This window comes from Quercus robur, chromosome 9 (genome assembly GCF_932294415.1).
Source record: "Quercus robur chromosome 9, dhQueRobu3.1, whole genome shotgun sequence".
Taxonomy (NCBI): domain Eukaryota; kingdom Viridiplantae; phylum Streptophyta; class Magnoliopsida; order Fagales; family Fagaceae; genus Quercus; species Quercus robur.
In genome coordinates this window covers 36,024,075-36,036,800 of record NC_065542.1, presented here as the reverse complement: position 1 = coordinate 36,036,800, position 12,726 = coordinate 36,024,075, and the positions used below count along the sequence as shown (strand labels likewise).

General features: G+C 38.0%; 2 protein-coding genes across 2 annotated transcripts; both read right to left on the bottom strand.

The window, feature by feature from the left end:
- Window positions 1-6,145: 6,145 nt before the first annotated feature.
- LOC126701021 (uncharacterized) lies at window positions 6,146-9,530 on the bottom strand. Its single transcript, XM_050399169.1, has 5 exons — window positions 9,474-9,530; window positions 7,033-7,105; window positions 6,755-6,925; window positions 6,530-6,657; window positions 6,146-6,280 (listed from the first exon to the last, which is right to left on the bottom strand). Exons 1-5 carry the CDS (start codon window positions 9,528-9,530, stop codon window positions 6,146-6,148), a joined length of 564 nt encoding a protein of 187 aa, XP_050255126.1.
- Window positions 9,531-9,999: 469 nt separating this feature from the next.
- LOC126701020 (uncharacterized) lies at window positions 10,000-11,963 on the bottom strand. The gene is made up of 2 exons (XM_050399168.1): window positions 11,201-11,963; window positions 10,000-10,622 (listed from the first exon to the last, which is right to left on the bottom strand). The coding sequence occupies exons 1-2, from the start codon at window positions 11,961-11,963 to the stop codon at window positions 10,000-10,002; spliced, it is 1,386 nt and encodes a 461-aa protein (XP_050255125.1).
- Between the last annotated feature and the right edge of the window lie 763 nt (window positions 11,964-12,726).

Below are 12,726 nucleotides of genomic sequence, written 5' to 3'. Positions count from 1 at the left end.
CCAAACTTGTTTCGCATTGTACGATTTGATGTTGAGGCATTGCAACTCATAGCTTAATCAATCTACGAAGTTAGCGGGGTAGAAAGTTAACATTATATCACTGGTGCATTTATAACCTCATTTCACGGTCCAAGCATTACAATTTCAGTTATTAGGGCTTGTCATGTCAAACCCTTTAGGAAAAACACTATATGAACAGGATTTTAAATGTTCCTAATGTCACATCAAAGGTGGGCAGTAGTTGCAACATTAGATGTAAATGAGACATCTGTGCATCCAATTTCACAATTGTGTATTCACGTGAGTGTGGGTGTGAAACAGTGTTGAGCTGTTGAGCAGCACGTGTAGAGCACCGAACATGACTTGGCTAGTAGCGTCTGTTGGCGCATGTGCTATGATTGAAGGAGTTTGATATGACTACAGTTGGTGCTACAGCAGCGGGCTGGTGACGTGTGTTCAGAGTTAGAACTTGGTCACCTTGAAACTTCGCTATATTAATTGTGTTTTGTCTTTCACACGGCAAGTTCACAATATTAATTTATTAATAATGTTTGGTCTTTCACAAAACAAATTTTGAAGATCACAGTGTTTATTATCTTTGGTCATTTTGAATGTCTGTAAACATCATGGTGTGTAAACATGATGATGTTCATTATCTTTGGTCATTAAACATTTAGAGGTTAAAAGCATCACTTTGGTCTCAGAACCATCACTCTTACAAATTACATAGCCCCACAGGCTGAAACACTAAAATTTCTCTTGTAATCGTAGCTAATTAATATGACACTGCATTTTTGGAATACCTACTTACTCGACTATTCGATCAAACATCGTGGTCAAAGACTTGTCGGTTTGAAGTGAGGCCCAATTGGAACTGAATACCACATCTGTTATACCTTAGATGTTGGTGGCTTGAGCTCATTGTTATATCTGTTTAATTATGCTTGTTCCTTTACAAAACCTTAAACATCAGGGTGTTTATTATCGTTGGTCATTTTCAAGGATGCTAGTCAAAACGCTCTTCCCATAATTCATGACTGTTGGTTAGAAGAGATTGCACACGGTAAAACCATGTTCAACCCTGAAACTAAGCTCTCAAACAAACGCGTGCCATAATCATTTACAGGTTGAAAGCACCACTTTGCTCTTAGAACTTTGATGTTGGTGGCTTGAGCTCACTATTATATCTGTTTAATTGTGTTTGGTCATTCGCAAAAACATTAAACATCAGGGTGTTCATTATCGTTGGTCATTTTCAAGGATGCTAGTCAAAACACTCTTCCCATAATCCGTGACTGTTGGTTAGAAGAGATTGCACATGGTAAAACTATCTTGAACACTGAAATTGAGCTCTCAAACAATCACGTCCCATAAACATTTACAGGTTGAAAGCACCACTTTACTCTCAGAACTTTGATGTTGGTGGCTCGAGCTCACTGTTTTATCTGTTTAATTGTGTTTGGTCCTTCACAACAACATTAAACTTCACGGTGTTTATTATCTTCAGCTCATTGTTATCTAATATATTATGTAAGGGGCTTCCCCTGTTTGGATTCCTCATATTTGATTAAAAAAAAAACCGTTAGACCTAATGCGGGAGTGAATGAGGTCATGCCAAGTGTCACTTTTATCTTTTTCGACGAGTCTGCACTGCAAGGTTTCATCAATAAATTTTGTAATGAAAATATGATGCATGAGGTATAGTCCAGGCGAGGACCAAATTCAGAATAATATAATTGCTGATTTAAGAGCGACAAAAATATCCAATTAGTGGAAAATACATGTAAGCTCAGCAAAACCTCCAATAAAAATAGTTGCCTGAAGTCAAGATATAGCTTCAGCCATTGTGCCAAGGAAAATCTCCTAGGTGGTTCATCGTTATTATCAAAACCTGTAAACCAATTGTGCTTTCACAAACCTTCCATTTGTATTAATAATTACTATAATCTAATAACACGTGAGCGTCGTACAGAATTATGAAATAAATGTTATTTACACACAGACTTGGATCTACTTGATATTATATAGAATCACATAATAACATAAAAAATTCTTACACCATTACCTCCATTTCAATAATACTAATGATAGTAACGATGGGCATGAAACTAACCATCATATTAATATATCAAATTACTTTCAACGGATACCATGTTCTTCAAACTGCCACTAAAATAACAAAATATAGAACTGTCATACAATTCTCCAAATATGCTATAGCAACTATGAACTGTAAATCGTCCCCCCCTTGGGTACAATGCCCAATGGCAATCATCAAGAGTCAGATGGTGGAGAAGGTGGAACAAGACGTCTATAGTGAGCTAAGTCTGCTCGCATAGCTCCAACCTCGGCAAGAAGACCATGTAGAAGCTGCCCATGGGCTGCCTGAGTCGTCATAATGGTCTCCATCATAGCATGAAGAGAGGGAGGAAGAGGGCATGTATGCGCTGCATCAACAGTGTCAACATCTACCTCATTATCACCATCCTCGGCAACAACAGATGTGGGATCCCCATGCATGTCCTCATCTGGAACATCTCCAGTAGTAGACCGTACTCATGGTCTGTTGGATGGACCAACACTGAGGTCGACAACCTTGTTTTGGGCAGTTCGCTGTTTCAGAATTTGGCTCCTATGGGGGCTTAGATGTGAACCAACTCTTGGGAAGGAAAGTTCTTTAATCCTAAATATTTGAGGACCCTATGGATGAGAACTGGAAAAAACAAAGCATGCCTCTTATACTTGCTCCTACGCACCTTGACAATGGTTTCGATGAAAAGGGAAGGAAAACAAATGGAACTATTGGTGGCGAGGGTGTAAAGCAAGAAACACCTATCTACAGGGATTGTATGGATATGAGAGATAGGGAAAATGTTGTGACAAGCTATCCTAAAGAAGATATAATTAAGCTCAGTCAACTCACTTGAGCTAATACTTCAGTCAGAATCCCGATTGTTTGATCGTCCACAAAGGACATCCATAACATCATCAATACGAGGAGACATAGAGTTTGGATAAGTAGGAGTACAAATTATAGGTACATCAAGAGCTTTAGATACGCGTTCCCAAGTTATTGTAAACGGTACACCACGTATGGACAATGCCACCTTGTGACCACCCATATCCTCATGCACCGATAGATTCGAATAGAATTCTCAAATCAAGTCAGCTGGAGGGGGTTGTATGTTTGTACACAGGGACAACCAATGCCTAGATTGTAGATTCTCACGAACAAAAGGATGCAGTTCATGTAGATTGATTTGCCTTTCTCCCTAAATACGCCAACGCTTAATCAAGGTTTCAAAGGTTTGCTCATTTTCGGGCGTGAGAAACCTTAATTGATCAAACACCACTTCAGGTTCGGATGCAGCTTTGCATTTTCCCCTCTTAGTCCTCTTCGGAGCCATAACTAATCGATGGTCAGTAGTGGAAACACGATCAGCTCACACAAAAACAGAACCAAAATGAAGTTTGAAGCAAAGAACAAAAATTGGAGACTAACCAGCTACCATGTGTAGAAAATCATCCATACAATATACTGTCTAGAGCAGTTTACAAAATGAAAAAACAATATTCTTATTCACGGGTTGTTTAGTTGGTGAAATAATTGTAATGCATTTTGGTCCGAGTCAATAATTTGAAGTTAGAGACCTAGAGTATATAACAGTAATAATATTATACAGGAAACATACAAGTGAATTTAGGACCTGACACATTTTCGAAATTCCTAGCTACATGTAGTAAGTTTCACCAGCTTGTACAAAAAACAGAAAATAAATTGCACAATGTACAGTTCAGACATACAAACAGCATAAGGACTACCACACACATATGGAGCCACTAGCAAGTTCATTTTGTGGAAGGAAGACAACCTATGAGATAGGCAACCTTACTAACAACAATGCATTTGACTAGCCAAACACCCAATTTCATCACAATCTTCATAGATAATGAAGTTTCAAGCATAAAAAAAATAAAAAAAAATAAATAAAAAAAAATAAAAAAATTTGAGAATAACACACCACCAATGTGTAATTTTAAAGACAGCAACCATTAAAAGAGTCTTACTATGTAAAATCTTCGAAGAATTTGCGTGGGAAATTGTCGATTCTAGCCGGATGAAGCGAGAGCAATCGAAGATGTAATTTCGGACAACTGCAAGTTTTGCAGAACTGGGGGAGAGTTTATAATGCCGGGTCACATTTCGTGATGTCCATATAACTCGATTATACATAAATCGAGTTACATGAAATCCAAATTTTGAGCACAAGGGCTTGCACATAACTCGTTACTCCAGAAAACAAGTTATGTTCAACTTACTCAATTATACATAAATCGAGTTTCGCTCACTGGGCTTCCACATAAACGAGTTAATTTCAAGTAACTCGATTTTATATAAGTAGAGTTATTCGGCTTGGGACTGGTCCAGATGCAGTCCAAGAGGAATCCAAGTGTCCAGGAAGGTCTTCCACATAAATCGATTCTACAGAAATCGAGTTATGTGCAGTGCAAATAACAAGAATCCAATTTATGGTGGAACGGCTTTCACATAACTTGATACTACAGAAAATGAGTTAATTTCAAATAACTCGATTATCTCTAACTCGAGTTATGTTGCTTGGGCCTCCACACCCAGCCCAGATATTTGGACTGGTCCAGATGCAGTCCAAGACGAATCCGAGTGTACAGGTAGGCTTGGCACATAACCCGATTCTATTGAAATCGAGTTATGTGCAGTGGAAAATCACAAGAATTCAATTTGTGTACAACGGCTTGCACATAAATTGATATTTTAGAAAGCGAGTTATGTTTAGTGTTACTCGATTTTAATGAACTCGAGTTAAGTTAACTCGGCTTACTCACCCAGCCCATATATTTGGACTGGTCCAGATGCAGTCCAAGAGGAATCCAAGTGTACAGGTAGGCCTCGCACATAACCCGACTCTGTTAAAATCGAGTTATGCGCAGTGGAAAATTTCAAGAATGCAATTTATGTGTACAACGGCTTGCACATAAATCGATACTTTGGAAAGCGAGTTATGTTCAGTGTTACTTGATTTTATAGAACTCGAGTTATGTTGACTCAGCTTACCCACCCAGCCCATATATTTGGACTGGTCCAGATGCAGTCCAAGAGGAATCCAAGTGTCCAGAATGGTATTCCACATAACTCGGTAAGTGAAAAATCAAGTTATGTTCAGTATAAATTACACATAACTTGGTTATTTGAAAAATGAGTTATTTGTATTTGCTCCAATTCCAAGAGAATTGCCACACGTGTGGCTGAAAATCCATACACTTCAAAAGCAAAATCTTATATAAGTTACTATTTAGTTTCCTTAATTTAATGTTTATTTTCGGACATACTCTTAGGTGTGTTACTATTCTTCTTTATCATATATTTTTATTTAATTGATATTACATATTATTATAATAAATTATTATTAATTTGACAAATGTTATGATTAGTTATTTATTTATATGCATTCTATCATTGTTTTCTGACCAATCTTTAAAGTATTAATAATATTTTTTTGACCTTTTTACAATATAGTTGTATTGTATACTATTTAGAATACTATGTTAGATTATTGTATGTAAAATGACAATTGTATATACAAAATAAAAAAAAAAAATTATCATTTTATTTTTTACTCCCCACAACAAAATCCTAGCTCAAGACACTGTTGACCCCCTTAAAATAAAATCCTGGAGTCGCCATTGAATGTAATATAATTGAATGAAACGCAAAAAGGCCAAAATCCAAACAAAGTTGGAGAAAAAAATACAACATCATTTTCATTTTAGAATACATATGAAAGTTCATCATAGTAATTAAAAAATTTTCCAAGAGTGAAACTCTAAACATCACAAAAGTACCCAATCAATAAAGTTGCAAACTGGGATGAACAAAATAGGGATGAATAGTAAAGTTGCAAAATAAACACTTTAAACATCACATAATACATTATCATCACTTTGCATCCACCCTAACCACTTAATCTTGGCATCTGAAAACGTGGACGTTTAACACAACACCGTCCCTCATAATCAGCTCAAATATGCAAACATCTCCTACTCACAAACTATTTTCCCTCACAAATGCAGACCAACCAGCTGATACGACACATGATGAACCCCCACTTCATTCATAAATGTATAGCTTCACAGGCCATAATCGGTCCACAATCTGGAGCTTGACATTGAGTATACTTGCTTTGGTGTAGTCCTTGGTAAACCCTTCTCTCGGTAAGTAGTTGATAATGTCTTGGGGTAAACTCTGTACAAGAAACAATAACAGATATTTAAAAAATAGTTGAACCTAAGATGATACTATTTGATATCCAAATGATACAGTTAAATATATATACATCTTTTCACCTAAAAACACAAATAAGCAAATCATTACCAACAAAATGTCTAGCAACAAGTATCTAGTGTGACAATCTTTCTAATCGATCTATGAAAAATCAAAGTTAATGGGAGTTGCATTTCTAAATTACAAAAATATGTGAAGCTAAAAGCTTACCGCACAATCCTTGCCATTAACGTAGGATGGACGAATGATAACAGTGAAAAGGGGATTTTTTGATTTAAAAGCATTGGCTATAACAAGATTTTCAGCTACACCACCGTCTTTCTTAAAATGGGCTGATCCTGAAACGACTTAAAAATATGAAGTCATGCACATAAAATTAATAGTAAACATGCTAAAAAAATCAACAAGTTCCTTACAAAAGTGTAACATTCAAACCTGAACCCTCTCCCCTATAAAAGTGTTTGATGATTTCAACAGAGCTGTCATCACTCTCATCGTCTTCCATCCTATGAACTTGGAGTTCGTAGTCTAAAGTATAATCTATTTCTGTTGTAGTGGCATCAAATATGAGTACATCAAAGTGTGAATTTCCTTCATATTTGAAAACTAGCAAGTGCCCCACGGTTAGACCATGACAGCTTGCAAATTCGGACCAACCATTTTGAAACCAAACCCCCCATCATGTTGTGTCAACTTGACTTTCCATTTTGTACCATTTGGAATAGTAAGAAAGGCCATATCTGACAAATCCACTCCATATTTCTGCATGAACTTATCTGGAATCCGCTGTAAAAAGAATCTCCATAACATAAATGCAGGCTTTGGAAATAAACACATGCAATCAATCAAGCTCTATGGAGTTGTGCAGCTACCATTGCAGGAAAAATGGATTTAGTGATTCTTAGGTCATAATACTTTCATAAGTGTTCAAGGAAGATACTTGTTGGATGAACAAAAGTTCAAAAAAGCAGACAAAATCCTTATAGACAATGCTAGAAAATAAAAGTTAAACACATGGCAGAATACTCCTTAGTTACAGCAACCCACCCCCACACAAAAAGAGAAGAAAATGGACTGATCCACAGATTTTTATGACCACATCCACGGATTTTTATCAATGGTCACTGCATTAAGTAAAATAAGGAAGAGGAAAGAGGGAGGAGTAAGAAAGGAGGGAACAAGAACAAATTTATGATCAAGTACAAATCAAACAAAATAAAATAACAGCCCATGCAACATTGAAGTTATATTTAATAGCTATAACCTCAATCTGTCTTATTAAGGGCTCGATATTTGACAGTAACAAATCTTATGAATTTTTATGCTTCTTATACAACCTAATCTTATAACCAAAATAACCATCAAATATATTCAACATCCAATATTTCTCTGTTGTTGTTGAAATGTAAAAATTTTTGGGGAAATGTTGTATTTTGAGTGTTTGTGTAATGTGTTTGTGATTTGGTTTTGGGGTGTTGGGGAAATATTGAAGATGACCCACTTTTTGTTTATGGGCAGGATTTGGATTTAAACGTACAAATTTTTGCCACTTAGCGACTTTATAGTTTGTGAACTCTAAAAAAAAATTATAAAAAGAGTGAAAGATATTGATAAAGGAAATGTTGTTATCATCACTGTGTTTATGTGTTTTTAATGTTTCTGACATGCTTGATGTTCAATATGTGGTTTTGGTGTCTTACAGTCTGAGGAAAACCTTGGAGCCAGGTGTTTTTTAGTGTCCTTGAAAGGTAGGAAGTGAAATTAGAGACCAAAAAAGAAAAAAAGATTTGTGTATCCTAGTTTGATCCCAGGACACAGTTTCACAGTTTAAATTGAGTTATAGATCTGTACTGACCCTATAAGCCCTATCACATTTTCAAAAAAATGCTATCTGCTCTTGCTCTGTATATTTGTTTTTTTTTTCCTCAGTTTCTACCATGCGCTTATCCTTGTTTCATTTTTCGTTCATATCAAGAAATTTGATGTAAAAGTACTCTGTTATGTGACTGTGTTCTTCTTAAAATGTAACCTACGTATTGCAAAATGAAAGTTTTTATGACTACATGTAACAAATGTAATTTTTTTCAAGAATCACAAATAAAGAAGATCAAGTGGGCAATGTGTATTAGCATATGATTTTCAGAGAGGAAAAAGATCATAAATTTAAGTATACTTACAAGCTTTCCTTCTTGAACAGCATTAGGCAGAATAATCTTGAAAAAGTGTGGGGACCGATCAGTAGGACCATCCTCGTTGTCTCACCGCCATTGAGAAGCCATTGTTCTGGTTCTCCAAAGTTCCGTGCTTTTCGCTGAGAAGTTGAACAGTTGATGCTTCATACGTTTGAGCACTAAATAGTGGCCAGAACGGCGTGTGGTCATACACATAACTCGATTATTAGGAAATTGAGTTATGTGCACTGTGACTCAAAGGAGTCCATGCTGTGCGCAGTGTAACTCAGAGGAATCCATGTTGTGTGTGATGGTTTGGACGTAACTCGATACCAACGATATCGAGTTACGAGTAGAAGTACTCGATAATATGTTGATCGAGTTATGTGCACAGCCTAGATATTTGCACTGATCCAGATGTAGTCCGAGAGGTATCCAACTGTCCATGTAACTCGACTTTTTGTAATTCGAGTAATATTTACTATAAATCAACGGAACCTAATGCTGTACTCGATTATATGTAAGCCAAGTTATGTTCTCTGGGCTTCACAACCTAGCCCAGATATTTGGACTGTTCCAGATATAGTCCAAGAGGAATCTAAGTGTGTAGAATGGTCTTCAACGTAACTCGGTACTACAGAAATCGAGTTACGTTGACTAGGCTTCCCCACCTAGCCCAGATATTTGGACTGGTCCAGATGTAGTCCAAGAGGAATCTAAGTGTGCAGAATGCTCTTCAATGTAACTCGGTACTATAGAAATCGAGTTACGTTGACTGGGCTTCCCTACCCAACCCAAATATTTGGACTGGTCCAGATGCAGTCCAAGAGGAATCTAAGTGTCCAGAATGGTCTTCAACGTAACTCGTTAAATGAAAAATCGAGTTATTTTTAGTATAAACTATCTACTTGAAGTTTTCCTTGTGACTTGCACTGTTCACACCCCATTCAGTATTGGCGTGCTTATTCATCGTAAAAGTGGACCTGTTCACAACCATACTGTGAATAACAACTCATCCATCTACTTCCAACCACATCCATTGTTAGGGTTTTTCTAATGAATTAAGCAGAAAATGATGTGGGTCACTTTAAGGGGACCTGACCTCCATGGAAGAGAAGAGAGAAAGAGAGAGAGATAGAGAAAGTAACTGAATGAGTATTATTCATCAATCCTATCTGTTACAAGTTTATGCCCCTTATACCCGTGGACCCTTCTAACTAACCCATGGTCCACTAACTACCTCCTTAACCACTCATCCCTTTATTAACCAATGTAACAATCATTAACCCATAGTAACTAACTATCTGTTACAACCAATACAAGCCCATCACACCCAATGATATAGACTCCTAACATTACCTCTCCCTTTTACAGCACCTTGCCCACAAGGTGAGGGAAAGAAAGTTGCAACTGATGTAGAGACTCCCAAGTTGCATCTTCAGGTGAGGCACCTAACCACTGCACCAACACTTCAGTTATAACTCTGGATCTCAAGGACTTACTCCTGGTCTACAGAATTGCAACAGGTTCCGTATACACTTGCCCTGAATCATCTGCTAGAGGCAAGGTAGGTAAGGGTGTGACATGTTGGCCCAATTTCAACTTCAAACACGACACATGGAACACAGGGTGGAGCTTTGATTCTGGGGGCAGTTCCAACTTGTAAGACACAGTCCCAATTCTCTTCAGCACCTTAAATGGTCCAAAGTATCTTGGAGACAACTTCCACTTTCCTTTGTAAGCCAATGACTGCTGGCTGTAGGGTTGCAACCTGAGGAAAACCCAATCCCCTACTGCAAAGGACCTCTCTTGCCTATGTTTATCTGCTTGTGTCTTCATCCTGCCTTGAGCAACAGCCAAATGATCTCTTAAGATGTGCAGAACATCCTGCCTTTGACTTAGCAAGGAATCTAGAGCAGACACTCTAGTCGTGCTAGGAACATAACTGTGAAGCTTAGGGGGAGGAAAACCATACAAAGCCTCAAAAGGAGTTAGCTTCAAACTGGTGTGGAAGGATGAGTTAAACCAGAATTCTGCCAAGGGTAACCAAGAAGCCCACTGATGAGGTCTATCACTGGTAAAAGCCCTCAAGTATTGTTCCAAGCATTTGTTCACTATCTCCGTCTGCCCATCTGTTTAAGGGTGATAAGCAGTGGACATTGCTAGAACAGTGCCTTGTAGTTTAAATAGCTCTGACCAAAACAAAGAAGTAAAAGTTGCATCTCTATCACTAACAATGGAAGAAGGATTCCATGTAGTTTGAAGACATGTTGCATGTAGAGAGAAGCAATTTTGGCTACACTATAGGGATGTGAGACAGGAACAAAATGTACATACTTAGTTAATCTGTCCACCACCACCAAGATAACTTCAAACCCCATAGAATTAGGAAGGCCCTCCACAAAATCTAGGCTCACATCAGTCCAACAGGTATTAGGAATAGACAATGGTTGAAGCAGACCAGCTGGAGAAGAGGTATCAGATTTGATCCTCTGACAAGTATCACACTCTCTAATAAATTTCTTAAGGTCAGTCTTCATCCCTTTCCAATAAAAATCACTCTTTGCCCTTTGATAAGACTTTAAGAACCCCGAATGACCTGCTAAGGGACTGCTATGGACATGATGCAGAAATTGAACATTAAGGGGGCAAGATGGACCAATGTAAAACCTTCCTTTGTAAAATAACAATCCATTCTAAAAAGTGAAACCCTTAGGTGGAGTCCCTGCCTGGACAGCAGCAATAAGCTGTTGGACAGATTCATCCAAAGAATAACTATCTTGCAACACCTTCAACCAAGTAGGATCAGGGACTGTCAAAAGCATTAGGCAACTTGCTTTGGAATCAGAAATAGAAGCAGAAAGAGAAGTAGACAGATCAGGAGCAGATCCAAAAGTTCGTGATAAGGCATCTGCCACCCTATTATCACACCCTTTTTTATATTCCACCACAAAGGCATATCCCAAGAGTTTGGCAAGCCACTTCTGTTGAGATGGTGTAGCAATCCTCTGTTCCAACAAGAACTTAAGGCTTTGATGATCAGTCTTCACCACAAAAGGCCTACCCAACAAGTAAGACCTCCATTTTTTAACTGCAGAAGCTAGAGCCATTAACTCGGTTTCATAAGTAGATAAATGAAGGTATTTATTTTTCAAGGCTTGACTGTGGAAAGCTATTGGTCTCTGATCCTGCATTAACACAGCTCCCAAACCCTTCCCTAAAGCGTCACACTCAATGATGAATGGCCTAGAAAAATCTGGGAGAGCTAGCACAGGGGGCTGAGTCACAGCCTCCTTTAGCTTTGTAAAAGCTTCCAAGGCCTTATCATTCCAATGGAAGGAATCTTTTTTTAGGAGATCAGTCAAAGGTTTGGCAATGGCCCTATACCCCTTAATGAATTTCCTATAGTATCCAGTCAGCCCTAAAAACCCTCTCAAAGCCTTGACAGAATCAGGTATAGGCCACTGAACCATAGCTGAAATCTTCTTGGAATCTGCCCTGACACCCTCCCCAGAGATGACATTGAAAGTTCAAAAACGTGTACAAAACACCTTTGAACGTTTAGACCCCCAAAATACAACTTAACCAATACAAGCAATATGTCAAACAACTAGTGTGCGGAAACTTAACACATGCTATAATATGAAATTGGTTAAAAACTATCTAAGCCATAATAAAATAAAACCACAGCAGATAATATAAAGGCAAAGATAGAGAGGAAGGAAGATGCAAACACAAAGACAACACGCGATGTGTTATCGAAGAGGAAACCGAAGTCCTCGGCGAAAAACCTCTCCGCCGCCCTCCAAGCGGTAATCAATCCACTAGAAAATACAGTTGGGATACAAGGACAGCAATAGACCCTCCAAGCCTAATCTACCCAGTGCACCTAAGCCCTCCAAGCTTCTTGCTCCAACGAGGTTGCGCCGAACCTTTTTCTTTTCTAGCTTCCCGGATTCCGCTACTAGACCGTAGCATCAACCAATGAAGATTGGTTCCTTCCTAACTGCTTCCCAGAAATCCAAACAACTGTCTCACAGAGATGATAATGGTGAGAACCAGGTTTGGTATAATGCCTCTCAAGGATTTGACAATGGAGAGGAAGAGAGTAGGGGAATTTGAAGAGACTCTAAGGTAGGGATTGTGGGTGAAACAATCTGGTTTTTCTTTAGGGTTTCTCTCTCAAAATTCTCTCTAGAAGCTCTCTTTCAATCGTGGATAAAAGGGGTATTTATA

Coding starts and splice junctions, on each gene's coding strand:
- LOC126701021 (XM_050399169.1), bottom strand. CDS start 9,530: ATGGATGTGGTTGGAAGTAGATGGATGAGTTGTTATTCACAGTATGGT. Junction 6,926..7,032: donor CTTTCTTACTATTCCAAATG/GTACAAAATGGA, acceptor GGCACTTGCTAG/TTTTCAAATATGAAGGAAAT. Junction 6,658..6,754: donor TTATAGGGGAGAGGGTTCAG/GTTTGAATGTTA, acceptor AAGTCGTTTCAG/GATCAGCCCATTTTAAGAAA.
- LOC126701020 (XM_050399168.1), bottom strand. CDS start 11,963: ATGGTTCAGTGGCCTATACCTGATTCTGTCAAGGCTTTGAGAGGGTTT. Junction 10,623..11,200: donor GGCAGGGACTCCACCTAAGG/GTTTCACTTTTT, acceptor ACCCTTAAACAG/ATGGGCAGACGGAGATAGTG.